Source organism: Maylandia zebra, linkage group LG13 (assembly GCF_041146795.1).
Source record: "Maylandia zebra isolate NMK-2024a linkage group LG13, Mzebra_GT3a, whole genome shotgun sequence".
Taxonomy (NCBI): domain Eukaryota; kingdom Metazoa; phylum Chordata; class Actinopteri; order Cichliformes; family Cichlidae; genus Maylandia; species Maylandia zebra.
In genome coordinates, this window is record NC_135179.1 from 24,336,708 (window position 1) to 24,359,325 (window position 22,618).

Sequence of the window (22,618 nt, forward strand, 5' to 3'; positions counted from 1 at the left end):
TCAGCGCTAGTCAGCCAGACTTGGCTTGTGACTAAGAACGGCGAGCACAAACAAAGTAACTAGTCGCTACTCGAAGCAAAGGCTTCCTCTGTGTGTGTGTCTGTTTGTGTGCACAGATGGATAATATTGTAGCTGTTTAATGGAGTGATGGACAGTGTTAACAGCCGCACGGCGCTCGTTTCTCCGAGTACACGGCAGCGTGGTGTGCCTGCTGTCTGCACTGCACTGACTATACCAACGCTACAGCAGAGGATGACGCCATTTCTGTAGCTGACAGTAAGCTAGAAAAGGAGAACAGTTGAGCAGGCAAACACTGGGAAAATCCAGGGAACCGCGGTCGCAAGTCACCTGCCCGTGTCACGGCCATTTCTCTCATCGGAGACTGGGATAACGCTGTGTTTTTTGTTACAGGAAAACTGCACCGAGACCATCCATTTTCGTTTTCGCTTCTCTCTCTCCCTCGGTGTCGGTGCACTGCTCTCTGCGGAGAGTGCGCTCGACGGCAATAAATAAATAAATAAATAAAATATATATAAATGTAGAGCGAGGGAGCGAGATAATAACACAGTAGCTAGACCCCAAAAACCTTTACAGATATGTCATATCACCGCCCTGGTAGTACAAAACACGTCAAGTTGAGCCCCCCCGAAAAAAGAAAAAAAGTGAAGCTCGGCCGTGCAGACCGATTGGAAGTCACTTTCTGAACGGAATGCTCTACTGTGGCATTTCGCTGAACGTTCACGGAGCAGCGATGAGTGGAGATTTGCTCCCGACAAAGAAACAAGTCGACGAAACGGTTCGCAACAAGGTCAAGCTCGAAGACTTGCAACGCAGCAACATCGCGTTAATCCCCCCCCCCCCCCCCCCAATCACCACCACCACACAATTTTATTGTTGTAACACAAGCCAAGGTCGCAGTCCTCCTTTGGTTTAGTTCACGGAGGATACAATGTCATCCGCCCCAGACAATTTGCTAGACCGAGCCGATGCGAGTGAGTGGACTGACCACCACTGCTAGCACCATTCCCAACAACGTTAACACACTCGTACAAGCTTCGAGACTCGGTAGTCTTTTCTCCTGTTCTAAAAGCTGCTACAGTGATTAACTAGAGCGTCGAGCTCATTTAAACCTCTCCACTAGTGATTCACGTCCAAGCAGTTTGTTACTTAACATACGTAACATAATAATAACCACAAAAAAAATACTGGTCAAGCACCCACAACACCGAGAATAACAAGTCATCACTAGCAGTAGGTGGGGAAATATGGATAACCTTTGAGCTGATTTTTATCCCCACAACTGATCAAATGGGCGAGTTCCTTGATACACGGTAGCTCCAACCTACATTGGACAAGTCAGTCGTGAGGAGCCAGACGTTACTGGTGGCACAAAAGGAAAGCCTGACAATGCATTTTACCTCCGTTTAACTATATCGTCCGCCCGCTGCTCGACAGATCTCGTCACGCTAATAAGAACTCACCGATTGTTTCGGGTAATATCACTTTTTTTTGTTTAAATGGCTATTCGCGAGCACCGTGGCAGGCGCTACTCGACGACAGCGTCCCCGAGGATTCCTCCGCTCAACAACACAACACTCCGGAGCCTGTCCAGCACACTTGAAACTATTCAGCCACGGAGTAGCATAACCTTTCACTGCGCTCATCCGCCTAATTTGGCTGGCTACGGCTTAACTTTGTTATCGAACTGAACAAGTTTTTTTTTCCTTTTCTTTTTTTAATCTGCAGGTTTCTACTGCCCTGTTGCCAAATTCATTCATTCCTCTAAACCACCCTCCCTAAACACAACACAGCATTAGTTAACAAGTTAGCTAACGTCAAGGTTGGCTTGATAGCAGCAGGGAAGCAAGCTAGTAAAATGTTCTAAATAGCAACGGCTCTGCCGAACAAAAGCAGGCTCACCTATGCTGTCAAGTTGAAAAACACCTCTGGTTTTCGACGAAAGTGGATTAGTAATCCATAGGAACATTTATGAGAAAAATGCGACAGATTTAAACGTCGTCCACCGATTGATGTTGGATGCGGATGGGTAAAAGTCGTTTTCGCAGAGCTGCTGTTTGCCTTGTTGAGTAGCTCCTCTAGCCTAGCTCTTTCTGTGATCCTTCCCCCTCCTCCTGAGAATGATTGACGGGTATACTAATCCCGCCTTTTCAAAAATAAACCCCTCCAATTGGATGGCAGCGACAAAGAAAACGCCTTAGTAACACATGATTGGTCAACCGTGGAGAAAAAATAACCATGGTAAAGTGTCCGATGTACCCTACTGGGTGGTTGTTGACACAATACCGGAGACAAAAATGTTGAAAAACTACAACACCCAGTCTTAGAGTACTGGTGTGTTAGGTATGTATGACAGAGTAGCCCGACAGTCGAAGTAAGGTTTTTCTTGGTAACTTACATGTAAGGGATATTGTACCGGGCAATGTAGAGATATAAATGCAACGGAGATTAATGCGCTGCACCTATCTGACGTTGCCTAGCTACTTCGCGCCTGCTCTGTAACGTAGACGAAACATATATATGTAGCTCATCAACACTAGCTGGAGAAGTACAAGGCTTGTAGCGTGCTCTATTGTAACGGCGCTAGCTTAGCATAGCACCAGATGAAGTAGCCGACAGCACACCGGTTTAAAATGATATGAAGGTCTGGATATAACAGTTATATTTTGTGCCTTACTCGACCAGCGTGGAAGTGGATGATTTTATCTTGAGAAAGAAAGACATACTGAATGGTGATACACCATTGTGTTAGCCTGCTAACGCTAGCCCAATAGCAGTGTGGCTAACCGGAATTCAGCACCGGCTAGTTAGCGGACTGAGTCTGCCAAGGTGGGTGGAGTTAAAGTTTCGGTATGTGTTAAGATTCCACGGTAGCATTGTATTTTAAAAGTGGTGTTTTCTGCTCTGCCGGGCATGTTTCATTTCAAATTAATCACTACTGTATGTTCTTAATTTAAAGGGAGCCAGCAAGACGCGAAAACATGGTGCAGAAATGTTTCGTAGTTTTTCAGTGTGAGCGTGAAGAAAAATGCAGCTGTACACTGGTTACAATGTGGCTGAAAGTGGCGTAAACGAGGCAAACTTCCTAAATTGCGATGAATTCAGTTAACCTTTCGGTGCATAAAAGTTCAAAACGACAAAAAATACTGCAAAACTAGTGATACATGCAGTTACAATGTACACACATCAAACATCTGATCAAATATAGTTCCATAGTTTTATTTTTGGTGTCTTTATCACAGACTTTTCTGATCTAGTAGTCACAAATCCAAAACAGCCGCACTTTTTTTTTTTTTTAAATTAAGCCGATCTTTGGGAGTTTTAAGTGCCTCACAGGTGAAGTAGTTGTTTTAAGTTATCCAGTGGCTCATGTGACAGTTTTGTCACCACTACAAGGGGAGTTTATAGTTCTGTTGCCCAGTTCTGCGTAAACAGGTCAAAGTGTAACCCATGGTTACACTTTGTTCGTATGAGTAAAATGTGCTATGTGTCTGATTTCAGCTACACTTAAATGGCCTTGAGTCTCACATTCTTCTTGTCATGTCAGCACTCTATTTCCTGTAAAAAGATTCTGTCTTCAGAAAACTTGTTGCCCAATCTGTTATTTAAGAGCTTGGTCGAAGTTTGACGGTGACAAATGACAGATACAAGTAACCTCACTAATAGTATACTTCTTTTTACTCCAGTGTTAGGTGTGTCAAATCTTCGTTTTCTAGAGCTCAGTAGTGTCAACATTAATTCCACCATATTACTTTAGGGTCATTCATCGATTAAATTTAACTGTTTTCTGTTGTGATGTGAGTTAATGTGCTTTTAGTTAATGTCTGCATTTAAAATGTTCCTTTTTAGCATTTGTTAGATTTAAAACTAAATCTGAAGAGCAACTTTTGGTATTTTCTTCTGGTGAGTAAAATTTTAAAGCAAGAGCAAGTGTTACCAGATCACCCCGGGAGTGAGTTGCTGCCCCAAGTGGAGTAGTTAAAGTATGTAGTACAGGGGTGGGGACCTCCAGGCCTCAAGGGCCAGTGTCCTGCAGGTTTTAGATATCACCCTGGGTCAACACATCTGAATCAAGCGATTAGTTCATTACCAGGCCTCTGGAGAATGTTGAGACATGTTGAGGAGGTAAATTAGCCATTTGAATCAGCTGTGTTGGATCAAGGACACATCTGAAACCTGGAGGACACCTGCCCTTGAGTCCTGGAGATCCCCCACCCCTGATATAGTAGTGAGGGATGATGGGAGCAGAAGATCATATTTGAGCATCATCTGCAGTGTGGTGCTTGTGGTACCAGTTGGTCGTAGTGACAAGAGTCCTGAGCATTAAAGTTAAACTGTCAGTTTAACAGTCTCTGTTCCTGTCCCCAGCTATGGTCATGCAAACAGCTTAAATGAGCTTTTCAGGCAATTCCAGTGTTTTGGGCACTTGACTAGGATTCTTCCTTGACACACCTTAGGTGTAGTGTTTCAGGCAGGTTTCACCAGGAGGACACCCGGAGTAGACCAGGATACACTGGAGAGATCTCTCTACTAGTTTGATAATGTCTTGGTGTACCCCTGGAAAGGGCTGATGCGGATGGTTAGTTAATCCACATTCCAGATATTTCGTAACTTGGATGTCAGAACTTGGGAGTGACGTTACTCTTATAATATTTTTTTCCCCTTAAAAACCTGCTGCAACTCATTCATGGATGGAGCCATGAATGTCTTAGACTTTACTAGTGTTTATGCTCAGTGCAGACATCTTGGATTGTTAGCTCTGGGATTGTGGGGCTGCGCTGATGTTCCAAGTAGAAAATCCAAGTTGAGGGGGCATTCCAGATTCAAATTTCAACCGGGAACTTGGAAATTCTGACTTATTTAGGAATACACTTTGTGTCTCTACTAGAATGCTGCCCCTGTAACCTGGACCAGGAGAAGCAGCAGAAAATCAGTCGACATTTAGAGTATATAAGTCTGTCATTGTACATTAGATGTATTTAACTATTCTGTTTAATGCAAAACGGTTCTAGCACTTAAAAATAAATAAATAAGGCTTTGAAAAATAATGAACCCTGAAAGAAGATGCAGACATTCACACTTTTAGGACATGACTGGGCTTGAAGGCATAATGTTCATTAATGAATTCAAAATTCACATTCCACACGTCAAGCAATAAAAATAACAAATCCAAACAGGAATTTATTTTGTATATAATAGTTAAAATGGCGTTTTGAATTCATCAGAACTTCAGTGTTCAAAACAAAGTTGCACCCATAGTGGGGTATTTTTATTTTTATTATTATTATTTTTTATGGTTTGTTCTTTGTTCTAGTGACGTTGTTATGAGGCCAAATGACACAGTGCATGCATTCGCTCAAAAACCAAATTTTTCTTTTAATAAATTGCTTTTTGTGTTCTTTATTTTCCATTATAGATATATTGTATAAAGTTGAAGCAATGGACCATGGCACGGAGGCTGCTGCTGACCGAATCTTGCTGGAACCATATAAATACTTGTTACAACTGCCAGGTGAGTCTCTTTGTCTCTCAGTGACCACAGGGGCAGGAAGGAGATGTAGATAAACAAGCAGCTTTAATGTCTTAAGTTTTTAAGTCAGTGCCTACTCAAATCGACCTGGCATGGTTCTCCATGGTTTTCAGGGTTTTCCACTAGGCCATAGTACCTGGTACCAGGTACTTTTTTTTAGTACCTGCTCGCCCCGGGTTCAAAGCGATCTGAGTAAAATACTAAAATGCCATCGATACTAAAATACTAAAATGCCATCGATTGGCTGGTCAGTAGTGTCACTCGATGAGTCATAAGAGCGTCTCATTCGGGAAAATTAAACCGCCATTTTTGAAACCCAGCAACGAGGGAGATGATTACAAAAATCAACGCTGTGATCCCCGAGTCTGACAAAAAGCCACAGACTCAGTAGCAGGTATATTCATGCGGCAACATCCACCTTTTTTGTAGCATTCGCGTCATATGTTAATTACGTCGCAGGATGCTTGGATGCGTTGCTATGACGACAACCATGCACATTATGTAGTACTGGATTGTAATTGAAAACCAGTCGAGTTGTGGTGATCCGTGGCGAGTCGATCCAAGTAGGTACTAATGGAAAAGGGGCTTTACATATAGCTGATGAGTACTTTAGCTACACTGACCTGAGCTGCTTGCTTCCTTTTTAGTATTTGTGGAACAGAGCATGAGGACAATATCTTGGATACTGAACACGATAAAAGGCTCCAGTTCAGACACAGTCGGCACAATAAAGATTGGCAGATGTTGGTCTTTTTATAAACACCGTATGATGCTGCAGTACTGGCATATTAGGTGTTAAACTAAAGAATGTCACACAAGCAGTATTTGTTTCTAGTAATCAGGTTTGAAAACGTGGGGGTTGTCTAATTTATGATAATTGGAATAGTCTCATGATGTCCTCACTGCAGGAGTAAACATCTGTCAGACAGTCAAGAACTGTGGGTTTCACAGACGATGAGCTCAGAAACACTCAAATGCTAACTGTGAGAGCAAATGATTCTGACTTCTTCGGGAGTCTGATAAGGGAGTGTGTGCGCAAGTCTGTGACTAATAGACAAGATACACAGATATGGGTTTGGATGTTAGCATATTTCATATTTTATGAGGGGAAAAGGTTCATTGAGGATTCCAGTCTTCTTAAATTATTGGTGTCTGAGGGGAAACTTTGCCAAAAGGATGAGTGTAAAAGAATTATGGTTATACATTGGAAAAGGGATTGTCTTATAATCAGTTGAGCATAATCATAAGTTATAGCTTACAGATTTCAGCTTTTAACAAAGTATTTCAAGTAATTTTGGTGTTTGGCGCATTCGCTCTAATGTCTTTGAAATAAAACCACACTAACTGACTGATATTTGCTATTACATTATAATATGTAGTTTTACAGCAGTATATTGCTTTCTTTTTGTTGAGGGTATTATTTTTTTTTCTAAGCTTTAAAGTTACATGCTTTTTATTTCAATGTTCACCACAGACTGGCTTGACAATAATTTGAGCATAAACCAATTTGCTGTATTTGTAATCTCTTTGATTCGAGTATGAGGCTGTAATTCACAGAATAATGACTTCTAATATTAATAAAATGGAACAGCTGTAGAAATGAGACAATGAAACCCTGAAATGAGCAAGCTGTGCACATCTCTGTGCATGTTTAAGTGTTTTCTTTAGTGTGGATTCTCATTCCTAGCAGCTGTTTTTGAGATTTAATTATTGCTTCAGTTTTGATTGGTCACTTCTCGTCAGTAGAGAAAAGCCTGACCTAACACCAGACGTTAATTTGGATAAATGAGACATGTGCCTGGTATTTGTTAGTAGGGTTGTTTCTCTGCTAGAAGTTGCACCCTTTTTCCTTCCTGGCTCTGTGTTTCACAAATTACATTTTAAATGGAACAAAGGATGGCGCCAGGTCTCTATTTTAAGTTGAGGCGATGTTGGTTAATATTGAAAGAACTGCATTTGGAATATACTCGAGACCTTTTAAGGCATAGTGTCTCAATTGTAAGATAGACATATCATTATACTCCTAATGGTTTAGACTATGGCTTTGAGCACTCGGTGAAAACTGCTTTACAGCACAGTTCAATAGGATGAAGGAGGAAAAGATGCCTTAAATGTTGTCTTTGAAGATAAAAATATCTGTTAATCCTGCCTGTGTTTCCAGCTTTTTAGTGTTTTAGTCAGGTAGGAGCTCAGCGGGAGCTGATCAACTAATGGTTTAAATGTTCACCCTCACTTAATCTTCAACTGTGTTTTGTATAAGTGGAGTTAAAATGTGTTTTATCTGTGTGAGACTGGTGTTTATTTAGCCTCATTGCACACTAAATGCAAAAGCCATTTCTTTGAGAACACTCTGTACCTGCAACTCTATAATTAAAGCTTTGGTCCATACGTTTTCGTAAAGTGACAAAATTTTTGTGATTTTTACCCCTGTGCAGCACAACAGTGGATTTTTCACTCCAACAATTAAGATGTGAACAGACTTCATGCTTAAATTCAAAGGGTTTAACAAAAGTATTGCATTAACTGTTTAGGAATTATAGCCATTTTTATACACAGTCCCCGATTTACAGAGGCTCAAAAGTAAATGGCCAAGTCAGTTACAAGCAGTCAGATCTGTTTTCCTTCATTATTTCATGACATATCAGAACTCTTAGTTGGTGGAGTAGTCATTTACTACGACTACTGGGGCCTCCACCGGAGCCCAGCATGTGATAAATGAAGATTATTTTAGATTGGAAATCAAGGAAATTGACTGTAATAGAGTGAAGGAATGAAAAAAGGAAGGTTTAAATGACCATAATGGGTCCATTTGGGGGTGGGACAACCCCGAAATTGTCCACATGAAGTCTTTGTGTGAAGTAATACCACTGTAGATGCCACGTCCTTTTAGGATAAAACAATTGATCTTTTACTTTTTTTTTTCTTTTTTTTTTTGTTCTGCTCTTTCGGTAGGAAAACAAGTGAGAACAAAACTCGCCCAAGCATTTAACCACTGGCTCAATGTTCCCGAGGACAAACTGCAGGTGAGAAAAATCATCCGTTTTGCTGCCAGAGCTGTCTGGTGTTAATTGTTGCTGACAGATTTAGGAAGGTGAAATGAAACTGTGCTCGTTCAGAACAGGTAGTTTATTTTTGCAATGCGACCATTTTGCATTTTATCAGCAGAGTTGTTCCTAAGTGTAAAGCTTGTGAGAAGAGCTTAGAGCGCACATGATTTATTAAAGGAGATTGTTAATGCAGCTGAGGATTAAGTGGAACGAGATGGTGGGGAAAAAAACGATGCAAAGCTTTTAAAAACTGTTCAGTTTCTCTGCATTTTAAACCCTTGTTTCTCCAGTTTTAATGAATTTCTAAGATTGAATGCATTGTGTTTACCTTTGGTGTGTTATATTTGTTCATGTTGCTGGAGCATTAGAGATGCACACTTGGGTAACACAGTGACTTGCATATACTTTGTATGTCGCCATTGTGATTCAAACACTGGTTTTCAACTCCGCGGTGCAAGTTTTGTCCATGGCTGTGCTAGTTTGTGGTGCCAGAAGTTGCCTTATTTGGACTAGAGTGTAGTGCCAAGTTATCAGCTAAAGCTAGATATTTTGGTTAACAAAATTAATTCATGGTTCAACAGCGACAGATCTGCTAATTATTACAAAGTAACATACTAATAAACTACAGTTACACTCGCCAAGACTGAAGCACAAACATCTGTGATGAACTGTACCACACATGTACAGTCAATCGGCTTAAAACATGCACGCAGAATGAAGAGGTCCAGTTTAATAAGGTAAAGCCTAGTAGACCATGAAGTTGGGCATCTTTAACGAGTGTCTATGGGGATTGGTTCTGTTTTTGACGCTGGTCTCAAGTGGCCACCACAGGAATTTCCAGTTTTATCACTTCCTTGTTGGCTTCCTTTTTCAGCCTGCTGCTGGTTAAAGGTACATTGTGTAAAATGTCACTGCTAGATGTCGGTGGATTGCAGATTTCATTCAGCTGAACTTTGTTTTCTTACCCCTCCCAATTCAAGTGATGGTGGCTGCTGTAAGACAAACAACTCTGGCCAGCTGTAGTGAGTCAGTTTAGCTCAGCTGTCAATGCCTCCACATCGGTTTATTCTCGAGAAGGCTTTATAACTTTGTAAAAGGAGTTCAATATGAATTGATGAGTCAGTGAAGCTCATTTCTGTCTGATGACAGTGATACTGAAATTAGTTGTTGAGGACTTTTCTTTCTGTAAGTGCTGCGGTTTTTGCTGCTGTTAGCGGTTTTAGTGTGACTGATCTAACATTGTTGAACCTGTTTTTTTTTTTTTTTTGTTTTTTTTTTGTTTGTTTTTTTTGTTTTTTGTTTTTTTAAAGGACAGCCAAGCTTAACATTAACTGGCATAATGTTAGCTTTTAATCAGCTGTGGTTGATTAGCTGGCTCGTTGTCAGCAGTTTGGAGGCTAATTTCCTGATGATATGTAATTGTAACAATAAGTTTGTTTATGCATGTTTTTGTGTGTTAGAGCCCTGACTTCAGCTTAGGAGATGGAATTGGGTCGGCAACTGTATTCAAGATGGGAGGGCAACATGGTAGCTTCCAAAAACCAGTGCCCGTCTGTCTTTGTAATGGATTAATTCTAACTTGATAGGAATGCATCTCTGTGTGTTGGCGATGCCGTAATTGTTGCATTACGTAATTGCATACCAATCGCTGTGCGCTTAGAAGTAAATTCTCTTTTTTATACAATAACCTCAAAATGACTGACTGTACCTTTTTAATGAATTGTCATTTTATAACTGCTAGTGACCTTGTTTACATTACATGTAGCCAGCTGACTGCTTTAAGAGAGGAGTGTGAGGTGTGACAGCTACAAGGCATGATTCCTTATCCCATCTGTACATCTCTAAATTGACGGCCACATTATTACACGTTTAGAGGGCCGATTCAAAAAGACCTCATGTTGCTCTGATGACTGGTCATTGAGCTAGTTAGAGGCACAAGGTTCATTCATCATCCAGCTTTGTGGCTTGAAGCTAAATTTGATGCAACTAACAACACCAAGCTGTGTCAGATCAGGGCATGTTGTGTAGACATTTTTATTTATTTATTTATTTATTTTTTAAATCTATTTTTATGACACTGATTTCCATCCCCTGAATGCCACAGAAGCTCCCAGTAAACTCCACTAAGGAATGGTCTACATAGAAATGCAGAGAAGAACAAATGAAATATGTCAAACAATCCCTTTTATTGGCTACACTATATAAAGACATTAAATGCAATACATCAGAAAAACAAGATAACTCCATGCCTAGAGGTATGCTAAACACTGTAAAAATGTATGTGGTGATACATGTTTTACTTCCAATAGTACGTGTTTGTGGCTTTACTCACTGAATTCAGTTCAGTGTATATTTGTTCATACAAGTTTCACTGCTTACACTCTTTTTTTTTTTTTTTTTTTATGAGTTTGTGTGCATGCTGGGCATCACATCACCCTTTCACTAGAAGACTGGGATGGAAATTTCATAATGATTGCAGAACTTCTCAATTGTCTTCTTTTGTTTCATTTTCTCTGAAGCTGGATGGACAAATGAAAGCAAATGTGGATTAACAGCAGTTTCAGTATAATGTGGCAGCTGCTGTTTATATTGGGATGTTTCAAGATGAAAAGCATTTAAAACTTGGATGATCTTTTAAAGAAAGTTATGCTTAGTTGTAGGTTTTTTTTGTTTAGTTTTTTATAAAAGTGGGTAGGACATAGTCGCTATAGATTATTTTATACAATATATTCCAGATGTTAGTAAATCGTAAAGTAGGGCTGGGCCATATCATACCATTCACGGTAATACCGGTATAATGTTGGGCAACGATATGAGTAAAACGCGCATGCGCAGTGCCATCGGTATTACCGTGGTTTGTTTTTTTTTGTTTGTTTGTTTTTTTGGGGTGGGGGGGAGGATACGGCAAAATCGACAGTGCCCTGTATAATCCCGTGGGCCTTATGTATGAATTCTGGTTGTGTTTACTGACCTTTATGTCGTACACGGCACTCGAAAATCTGTCAAATGTTTTAGTACGACTTTGCAAAGCTACGAAGCCGCACTGCTTGATGGATTGTCGGAGCATTACGGCTATCGTAGGCAGGAGCCTCGCGGAGTGATACGTACTGTGCTTCAACATAATATTACCGTATTGTGTGTGTGTGTGTGTGTGTGTGTGTGTGTGTATAACCTCTTTTAAGTTTTGTGGATATTATACATGGTTATGCTGAGGATATGTCGGCCAATTTCCACTGGAAATGTCTTTTGGTTAAACTGTCAGCAAGGAATTTGCATTTGCACTATTACATTTTTATATAACATTAATGCACATAAAAAAACAAACAAAAAAAACAGCTGCTCGTTTAAGTGAAAATACATTGATGTTTTTTTTTTTTTGTTGTTTTGTTTTTGGTTTTGCACTAATAAAGTTGTGGAGTTGTAAAGTATTTGGTCTAGTTTCAATTATATTGTCAGTTTTATCGTTATCGCAAATTTTCAAATGTCTATTGTGATAAATATTTTTGGTCATATCGCCTCCCACTCTAGTGCAAAGCATGTATTAGACAGCATCTGGTGAATGCTTATGTATTTAAGATGTACTGTACTTGCGTTAATCTCCAGTGAAAGGCTACTTCTTTTTCAGCTTCTTGTGCTCTGATCACCTTTGTGAGACGGGGATTAGTGGATTCAAGTCACAGACTGCTTCCAGAGTAAAAACCTACAGTTCCACTCATCCATTAGATTGTTGTAGCATGTTCTTGGCTGCCTGATTAGAGTGCTACAGACACATTGAAATACAGACCGCAGGCAGATTGAAATTTCTTGAATTCCTCCCTTTTTCTCTGTCAAATGAATTTCAGATTAGCCATTCTGGATTTATTGGTTTTATTGAGCAGGGCCCTTGCCTTTGTCTCCTTAGGGCGATCAGGCTATTGATCCTATTATACTGATAGCATTAGCATTGTACTGACTCAATACTGTTCTTGTTTGCATTGACAAAGCTACCTAATCTGTGTTTTCTGAATCTGCATGCCTTTTTATGGTGGAAAATGCAGAAGTGCTGAGCCTGTCGGGTCTCATTACAGTTGCTGTTCAACAGGTCTGTTTGTCCTGAATGTTTTATAAACCCCTCACAAATAGAGGAATCTTAGCTCTGCAGTAAAGTGAGGTCTCTCACGGTTGTCTCCTGTATAGTCTCCCGTAGTTTCCAAAGAGGAGTCCAGTCTTATTTTTGATGACCATTTTCAGGCATCTATTTAACAAAAACTAAGTACACGGATACAGTTTGTGGGGGAAAGTAATAAAGTTGTCATCAGTGCGGTCATGTCAGCGGTTCCCATGAGACACTGTTTACCTCAGTCTTTAATCACATTCTGCAGCTTTTACAGCAGATTGAAATAAACTCAGATTGCAAAAAGAATAACCTAAACAGTTTAGCCTGCAGTGTCATGTTTGATTATTTTCACACTGTATGTAGGTCAAATTTATTAAAGCTGAGAAAACACTTTATGAATCCTTAGTTTTGAGTTTGGTTGAGTCTGCGATGTTGTTGACAGGGTGTATGACGTGCATTCATAAGCAAGCTGTGTGAACATCTACTCGCGTTCTCCTGATAATTCCACTTTAGTGGATACTTCCCTGTTACGGTGCAGCAGTTGGTTTAAATCTACTTCAGATACAACAGCCCTGTCTCTTCCACGCATCTCCCTCCGTCTCTGTAGAAGCCCCATAAACTCCTGCTGAACCCACAATGCAGATTGAGAGCGCGCTCCTCGTCATCATCAGTGTACTGCCAAGAAGTCATCGTTGCCGCCGCCATGGAAACAACCATGGCTTCAGATAGATGGAGGCAGTGACAGCGGTACTCTCTCTCGTTCACTTGGCAGTGCATTTTTTATCAAGCCCCATATGTGCTTCTGTACTGCGTATGACAGCACAGGTGGTGGAGGCTTGGGGAAATTCCCCGTGTTCATCATTTTCCTTGTGACCTTTAGCTGATGGCTTTCCTTTTGTTTTCTCTGACACTGATGCTATATTTTTTTATATACAGTCTTTTACTTTAGATGATGTTCATGAGTGCTCGCAACCTCAGGCCAAGAGCTTCTCATGTTTTTGTGACAGAGTGGGACAACAGGGGAGGAAAAAAAAGACTTGGAATCAATGTCAGGTTCTCATGAAATATAATGTGGATAAAAATGTAACTACTGGAATAATGAAGGCATGCTTAAAGTATTTCCGATGCACGGGCTGGCATTTGAACTTGTAATATCTGACGAGGTTATTATTACATGCAGCGGATGACCTGCAGACAATCACATCACAGTAAAAGCTGGACCAGGTTAGATAGTCAGCAGCATCAGTATCATACGTTATAACAGGAAATTTTCAAAACCATGCATTTTGGTAAAATAAGGTTAAAATACCGATACTTCTCTGTTTTGAAAACTGATATGAAGATGTCAAGCTCAGTAAGTTGTGCAGAATAGTGAAGAAAAGTCTTTGCCGTGTATGGGAGTATTTGAGCTTTAATCAAGGTGAATTAGTTTGTACGACTTGGTCTCAAAATGGCTTAAAATGGTAATTCTTTGAACCGCCTCTCTGTTCAGTCCATTAATGTGACGTTATCAGCCAAGACAACAAATGTCAACTGGTTCTTCAGCAATAATCTATGGAAGACGTTAGGTGAGTGTCTATTAACTAATTTGCTATGCATTTAAATGGAAATTTGGACAAACTAGTCTGAGATTTGGAAAGTTTTACTCTTAAAACATGGGCAGCACTGTGGCGCTGTGGTTCGCATTGCTACTGGGTTTGTTTGTGTGGGTTCTTGCCGGGTACTCTGGCTTCTTCCCACAATCCACAGGTCCCTGCAACCCTGAATTGGATACGTGGAAGAGAATGGATTGATATTCCCAAACGTTTCTAACTTTTTTTTTTTTTTTTTTTTACAAAGAATCATTTAGGAGATGCGAAACACATCTGAGCCCATAGTGACCATTACTAATGAGTATAAAATAATATAAATTATTTTATGCCACATGTCTGCTCTGCAGTAGGTTATTACTGATTTATTTATTTAACTAACAGAACAGTTGTGAAACACGGGGGGGATTTTAGCATGTTGAGGCCTGCTTTGAAACAGTAGCTATAAAGCCTATGCAGGTCGCTTTGACTCAATCCTCAGATCCAGAATACCAGCAAGCCAGCAGCATTGACAGTGAAAGCAAACAAATCTGTTCACACACTGTTAAACCCTGTTTACCTCTGACTTTTTGTTTTGACTTGGATTCCATAGCTGAGGACTAGTCATTCATGTGTATGTGTTCATGCAAGCACCACTATTGATGTTCAGCAAAAGGGGGATGCGGTGCCAGGGGACAGATGTAGGACATGACCCACATAATAGCTAAAAATACAACATTAAAACGTAATTTTTTTTCTGTGTATAGGGTTCACATTTTCTAACGTCATAACTCTGATCTAGTTATTACCAGAGACACTGGTTGTAGTACAAACCATTTCTACCATCTTCACCTTCACTTCACGTATTGACCCCAACCAGTTAACCAGCATTGGTTTAAGCAGCTATTTATGGGCTCACTATTTGTTACCTAGTCCTCACATTTATTGCTACGGTGACTAACATCACTATCGCTGTGTGCCCAGAAGAGGTGTCAGGTTAGAAATGTGGATAACTATTTGTAATAAACCTGTATTACAGGATTTCTCTCACAGTAGTCAGTTATTTAATTAGTTCAGAGCTCACTTATCCACATAGTTGAAATTTCTCTGGCTTCACTGCACTGCTTAAAAATGATACGCTTCTGTTTGCTCTTATTAAAACAAGAGCATGTGAAGGCAAAATATGGGAACTCGGCATAAATACTAACATGATTATTTATTTTTAAATGAATCCCAGATAACAGCTGTGGATTTTTCAACATTGGCAGAATATCTATAAATCCATAAATCATTTGGACACTAAAACACTAAAATGGATGAATGAAGCTATTTTTTTGTGAATGACACAATCCAGTAGGCATGGTGTGAGTGACCAGTGCTGCAGCCTGCTTCAGGTATAAATGTGATCACCTGCTGTAATCTCGCCAAGTGTGACGGTTTTATGGCAGAACATAACTGGCTTGTTGTTTTCATTTACCTCCTGTCATCATGTCAGACTCGGTATGCTTGTTTTTTGTGAATGTGTCTCTGCATTTTTAATAGATTACTGATTATAGCTTTAGCAAACTGAGTTTCTGCGTCATTAACCTCTTGTGATAATCAATATAGACTTGCGGAGTAGTGGCACTCGGGGCTCAAACAGCATTATGCAGTGACAGCCTGACTCATTAAATTCCTTGGAGAATGGAGACACTTAAAAGTCCAAAACCTGAAAATTGTTTGTGCTTGTGTTCGGGTTTGATTGCTGCTGCTGTTATCTGAAGCGCTCTAGCTGAATTTCAAGTTGATTGAGCCATTGTTTCTTTTTTGTTTTTTCCCTGATGGTGCATTGTAATTTGCAGTGAACCTTTTTAAATACTTCAGGTTGTTGTTGTTGTTGTTGTTGTGTTTGTTTTTTCCATCTAAATAATACATTTTCATGTTCATGCATGCATTTATTGTAGCTTTATCCACGTCCCCTGCTTTGTAAGTGGCTCACTGAGGTTTCAGGGTGAGCAAGTGTTTGGGACCCTGCCGAAGGAAAGGTTGTGTTTGGCTGATAAACTGCTCAACTGGCCTAGCCTTGGCCATCTGCCTGACCCACTGAGTCACTCTTTGTGCTCTCAGGCCTCATACAAACAGCTTTCATTACCAGGCCACCCCACTTGTCTTTTAAATCAGCAGGGCACTCGAGCAGGCTGTAAGGCCAGCTCAGGACAGCAGACACCTGATGGCCACTGTGACTGTTGTGAGTCGACGTGGGCCGTTTTTGGGTTAACGGGGTGTGTGTGTGTGTGTGTGTATGTGTGGGGCTCGGTTTTCCACTGATAAATGAATACTATTATTTGGCATTGGTTCGTGAAGCACAGCATAAACAGTATGTGGTACATGTGTGCTGCCACATAGTGGTGAAGATCAGGATAGAATATATCTACAGTGCCCTTGACTCACCACAGCAGTGCTCTGTATGTTGAGGCTGGTAGGTCATATTGTATTAAAAAGCTTGTCAGTACACTCATCGTAATGACTAAGGTTAAGCATTCAGCCTTCCTCATCGTCTCTGTGGAGGAGGTTAAAGTGCACCAAGCCCAGCAATGACGCCTCTAATTGCTCAACCATGCATTTCCTATAACCTCGTCAAAGCTCTGTGTCTCTCCTGACAGCTGCTCCGTCACAGTGTGAGTCTGCTCCGGGCCAGAGTGCATCTTTGCTGAGCTCTTCATGCTCAGACTGACTGCTTAGCTTGTTTCAGCACCAACTGTTTTGTTTACTGATGAAGACTTTGACTTGTGGAGCAGTGCAGACAAGAGTGTAGACATGGCACCCTCTGCTGTATACAAGTTGTAATGCATAATTTACACAGAGCCTCTGACAACCTGTTGGAGTCGGTTTGAGCTGGAGGAGAGACTGTTTGTTTCTTTAAAAATATTTCCTCTGCACTGGAAGCTCTCGTAAAGATAAAACATTAACAACTGTACAAGAAGGTATTTTACTTCCGGATACATTTTTATATGAATTAACACAAACACACTTGTTCTTATGTCCAGGTGATCATTGAGGTGACTGAGATGCTACACAATGCCAGCCTGCTGATAGATGACATTGAGGATAGCTCCAAGCTGCGTCGAGGCTTCCCTGTGGCACACAGCATCTATGGCGTTCCTTCTGTTATCAACTCGGCCAACTACGTGTACTTCCTGGGGTTGGAGAAGGTGCTGATCCTGGAGCACCCTGAGGCGGTGCGAGTGTTTACCCGTCAGCTTCTTGAGTTGCATCGCGGTCAGGGCCTCGACATCCACTGGAGAGACACCTACACCTGTCCCACCGAGCAGGAGTACCGCAAAATGGTGCTGCAGAAGACAGGAGGGCTGTTCGGCCTCGCTGTAGGCCTGATGCAGCTCTTCTCAGACTGGAAGCAGGACCTGAAACCCCTCTTGGACACATTGGGCCTTTTTTTCCAGATCCGTGACGATTACGCCAACTTGAGTTCCCGCGAGTACAGCGAGAACAAGAGTTTCTGCGAGGACCTGACCGAGGGCAAGTTCTCCTTCCCCACCATTCATGCCATATGGTCACGTCCGGAGAGCACTCAGGTGCAGAACATCCTGAGGCAGCGCACGGAGAACATGGACATCAAACGATACTGCGTGGACTACCTGGAAAAGGTGGGCTCATTTGCTTACACCCGCCAGACTCTGCGGGAACTGGAGATTGAGGCCTACCGGCTCATTAGGGAGTTTGGGGGAAACCCTCAGCTGGAAAGCCTGGTCAAACATCTTAGCCAGATGCATCACGAGGCCGAGGCCACAGCAGAGTCTAGCTGTGAGCCGCCCTCCAGCCAAAACCACTGACCGGATATTTACCTTAAATGCTGCGTGACTCCCATGCACTCCAGCACACAGATCCTTAGCTGATGCACTGATACAGACACGCACATTCCTGAAAACCTCAGTACATACCAGAACATCTCCTTCACACACTATGCTGAGTCTTCATCACTGAATTCAGAAAGCAGACCAGTCCCAAATGTTGCCTTTTGGTTTTGTGTTCATGAAGGCATCCTGCAAGAGTTGCTTTATTGTACACATAACTAACTTTTGTATCAAAGTGTAACAGTTCAATCAGCGGAAGACATGAATTGAAATTAACTTTGTTTGGTTTTTTTCCATTTTTTCTGAAAATGAAAACTACCAAGATGGCAAAAAAGCTTTTACGCCTTTTGATGTGCACAACAGTGCATAAATGTATTTCTCCCCTCCTTGTAAGCAAATGTAAATTGTTTATCTAAGAGCAAGTCTCTTCCCCCCCCCTCTCATGTTTAAAAATAGGATGTGGATGTCTTGGGCTTATATGTGGTTTGGAGCTCCTTAATCATCAAACCACCAGAGTGCCAAGCTTATAGGAAAGACCTCCACCACTGTACTGTCTCCTTGTTACGTAACACACTGGTTTTACATGCAAAGTAGTGTTCCTGTTGCTCATGCTCTCAGTATTTGAATACTATGTTTTTGTTTCAACAGAGGTCTTTACACCTCGAACACTTCATTAGTGTCATACTGGTATTTATTAGGAAACAACTCTGTGCAGTAACACCTTGTTTGTACTTATTTAATAAAAAAGGTTCTTTAAAGATCACCTGTGGAAAGCAGTTCCTGGCATTAGTGCCAGTTTGATCTTTTGAATCTATTACAGTAACTAATCTGAGGACAGATGTGCAAATGACAGAAGCTGTTCATGGAGATTCTTCAGCACTGGAGTAGTGCTAGTAATAAAAATTACAATTGCAAAAATATATTATATAATGAATTGAGTCACTATAAAAGCAGGGGTTGTTATAATCTGGATGTATAAATTTAATTGACTAATTTTAATGAATTGCACTGGTAATTGATAACATTGATGTTACTGAAATTTCTTTTTTTTTAAATAAGCTTAATAAATGGAAAGCTGAAGTGAAACTGGAAAGTCTAAGTTATAAAAATGTGGGGTTTTTTTTTTTTTTTAGATTAAATAAAATCCATGAATGTTATGTCAATTTAAAAGATGAAATACTGATAACATTTTAAAATTTATGAAAGTCGCACTTCACAAAGAATCTGTTCTTTTTTGAAACTGAAATAGCTTTTTGCCACAAAACACACCTTTAAAAAATATATATATTTACAACATATCTTAAAGTTTTAAATATTTCAGATATTCTGATTCTTTTCATACAATGACATTTCTGCCCTTTAGTGTCACCTAATGTCCTCTGTGTGTGGTTAACCCCCCGAAACAGCTGTGTATTATGTCAGGAGATGCAGTTAATAATTTCCAACAATTTTTAAGGACAAAGTTTTGCTCACATATACAGTAGCAGTCCAACATAAGAAATGACAATTACAACTTTTTACAGGCCAACCTGACATGTAGCTACATTTCTCCAGAGCTACACATCAGGTTACGTATGTTTCCCGGTGAAGAAACAGTTTAATGTTGCTAATTCAATCTGTTTGCTGCTGCCCTCTTGGCCATGTCTCCTTTGTTTTTAAAGGGGAAAAAAAGATCTTGGCTCCTGGTGGGAGTAACCTGGTTAAATAAAGGTTAAAGAAATAAATAAAGTTTGAGCTTTTTGACGTGACTTCCTGGCGACAGTCATCAACAATACTCAGACTGTGCTGTTTAAACAGTGTTCAGTTGGTACTAAGGGGTCTGAATAGGAAACTGAAAGCGTTCGACCCCTTACATTTATCACGCTATATTTGTCACACTTACATGTTTCAGATCATCAAGCAAATTTTAACATTGGACAAAGCTAACCTGAGTAAATACTAAATGCAGCTTTCAAATGATAATTTCGGTGATTAAGGGAGAAAAGTTGTCCAAACCTACCAGTGTGTGTCTCTCATTTATCCTGCACACACACAACCACAACACATGGGCCCATCATTACAGAACACAGAGGCATCATTATCTGTAGTGTATGTAATCATAAGCTGTCTCCTGTTACAGCAGATGTGTATTTAGTTTTCAAGGTTATCGGTGCTTTTACATCTGCATGCTGAACAGTACGGCCTCTGAGATTATTACAGAATTGCCTGCTTTGATTTGAGGAAGCTTGACTGAATACATGCATACAGAGCCTGGCTCCTCTGGATGCGGTTGGTGCTTGGTCTGAAAAAACAAGACAACAAAACCAAACTGGGCGCCGCTCATCTAAATCCTGCGTTAGCTTCTGTTAATACTGTGGTGAGTTTTTCCTGAGCTGCTGAAAGACGGGCAGAGCTGCGGAGGGCGGCTATCTGTTCTCAACAGCTCTGTTCACTCAGTGAAGCCCCAGATCTTGACAGCTGCAATTCAATTAATTACGTGTCCTTAAGATTGAATTATGGTTTCACTAAAAAAAAAAAAAAAAAAAAGCATCTATTAATCAAAATGTCCATTTTTTTTATAAATCTGTGGGACCGGCGCCTCTGCTAATTTGCCTTCCAAGCAGCCGCAAGTGCAGGAAAATGTGATGCAAATGCATTTCTGATTTGATAAATAGTGGAGATGTATGAAGTGGCTTTCGCAGAGCTGACTTAAGTCCATCACAATAATCAAAGCCTCTCACGGTTCTCATTTCTTCTCCCCCTCGCTCTCTCGCGCTCTCTAGGTTGACTAGATTGATTTTCCTCACCCACGGTGTCTGAATTCTGTTTGAGAGCAAAACAGAATAGCTTTTGTGCTCGCTCACTGTCTCCTTCATCCTCTGCAAGCTTTGGATTATTTATCACTGGGCCGTGCTTTACACATCTGTGTTGCTTGGTAGCACTCTGATGGATATTTCATAAATATTCTTGTGACAACAAGAGAAAAAAAAATTGAAAACCTTGTTTCTGAAAATGTAAATATCGGGCACCGTGTGTACTCCACTGCCTTTCTGGTGATTCTGTTGAATTGAATCATACCATTAGCTTCTATATTCTTCTTGTTGCTCAACTATGTGGGTAAGTTTTCACGCGATCGCTGGAGGTTTCACCTTGCACACATTTGCACCTCTGAGCTGGCAGAACCACTGCAGTCCTTCACTGAAGCACCTGGCAGGATATTAAAATTTTCCACAGTAGACTCCGAAGAAAACCACCCACATGACCGCTCAGTGGCTTCTGTGACATAAAACAGTCGACATGGTGAACACAGTCATAAAATCCCCTGAAATGACCAAAAATCTACAATGTTGGCCCTCCCGAAACTACTACCACTGTGTTCAGCGTTTTTGTTTTGTTTTTGCTTTAACTTCTCACTGTGTGATAAATGTTCACGGCCCAGTGGCTACAGAATAATCAACCATCAGCATTTACCGTAGATTGGTTCTCTGTAAGCCTCTTTCATGCAGCTGTGTCTGCCACTTGTAGAAAACTTCCCAGAAAAATGAAGCCTTGATTCTGCAACTACAAGTAGCTTTCCTCAGGTGCCTGAACTAGTGGTTACTAGAAGCTCTGTGATGGAATAAAAAAAACAAAAGAAGACGAGAGCCATCCTGACAGAGGAAGTTAAAAACATGGAAAAGAAACCAAACATTAAACAGCAGTTAACCTCAGACAAGCGTTCATATGATTGTAGAGAGCTGAGACTTGGGAGGATCCAAATGAGATATTCGGTTTAATCAGTAAGTGGGCAAACCTGCTTACTTAACAGTAAGCAGGTTTGCCCAAGAGAAAATGATCCAATCTTTGCAAAGCGAGCAGAGGGAGGGAAAAGTTGTCCGTTGACACTTTGAAAAACTGGTCTTTCATTCTCTGAAAAGCCTGAAAAACTATTAAAACTCCTGGCCAATTGTTGGGGACCACCATCGACTGCAGATTTGGTGTGCAGTCAATAGCTCCAGGCTGGGCTGACACAAAAGAAACCACAGTCTCAGACTTCATAGTAATGAAAAGAAAACATGTCACTCTGGTGGCACGCTGATATTTTGGCAATAACCTTTGGACAACAGTGGAAGAATAACCCACACTTGGTTTTAGTTTTACAGACACTTCCTGTTAGCAGGGTCAATTTGATGTGGATGTAAAGTTGGGCTTTCTTTGTAGATGTTTTTAAAACCACTTGATTCATGGATTTCATAAAAAGCTTCCTTCATTTTATAATATTCATGTCACCGATCCCAGAACAACATGTTCTCATGCATAATTCTGCCAGCACTCAGTCGCTTGCAAAAAACCCCCCCAAAAAAACAACCCTCACTGCGTCTTGATGTCTTATCGGGGATAAAGAGGAGCAACAAAGTGCTCACTTGTTTCCGCATGCAATCACTGTAGCTTATATAAATCTGTCTCCTGAGCTCGACATGGCCATGTGCAGATACGGCGCTGTCTGAAGGGAACAGAGACACCGGGGTCATTTCTGCTTTGATTTGAAG

The 22,618-nt window shown here is 40.7% G+C and overlaps 2 protein-coding genes across 8 annotated transcripts in view; one reads left to right on the forward strand and one right to left on the reverse strand.

Annotated features, from left to right (window-relative positions):
- The window catches only part of arid4b (AT-rich interaction domain 4B), a 39,163-nt gene extending 37,033 nt beyond the window's left edge, over positions 1–2,130 (reverse strand). For both annotated transcript variants that reach the window (XM_004559744.4, XM_004559741.4), the window contains exon 1: positions 1,921–2,130. The gene's annotated coding sequence lies outside the window, so the exon portion shown is untranslated. The remainder of the gene's footprint in view (positions 1–1,920) is intronic.
- Positions 2,131–2,228: 98 nt separating this feature from the next.
- On the forward strand, positions 2,229–19,838 carry ggps1 (geranylgeranyl diphosphate synthase 1). Of its 6 annotated transcripts, none has more exons than XM_004559738.6 (4): positions 2,229–2,361; positions 5,435–5,530; positions 8,501–8,571; positions 17,286–19,838. In XM_004559738.6, exons 2-4 carry the CDS (start codon positions 5,458–5,460, stop codon positions 18,087–18,089), a joined length of 948 nt encoding a protein of 315 aa, XP_004559795.1. In that variant the 5' UTR covers positions 2,229–2,361; positions 5,435–5,457; the 3' UTR covers positions 18,090–19,838. The 6 variants fall into 6 exon arrangements, with proteins under 6 accessions (XP_004559795.1, XP_004559797.1, XP_076747956.1 ...); XM_076891841.1 differs by lacking the exon at positions 2,229–2,361 and adding an exon at positions 2,368–2,868; XM_004559737.5 differs by lacking the exon at positions 2,229–2,361 and adding an exon at positions 2,368–2,847.
- The last annotated feature ends 2,780 nt before the right edge of the window (positions 19,839–22,618 follow it).

Coding starts and splice junctions, on each gene's coding strand:
- ggps1 (XM_004559738.6), top strand. CDS start 5,458: ATGGACCATGGCACGGAGGCTGCTGCTGACCGAATCTTGCTGGAACCA. Junction 5,531..8,500: donor ATACTTGTTACAACTGCCAG/GTGAGTCTCTTT, acceptor CTCTTTCGGTAG/GAAAACAAGTGAGAACAAAA. Junction 8,572..17,285: donor TTCCCGAGGACAAACTGCAG/GTGAGAAAAATC, acceptor TCTTATGTCCAG/GTGATCATTGAGGTGACTGA.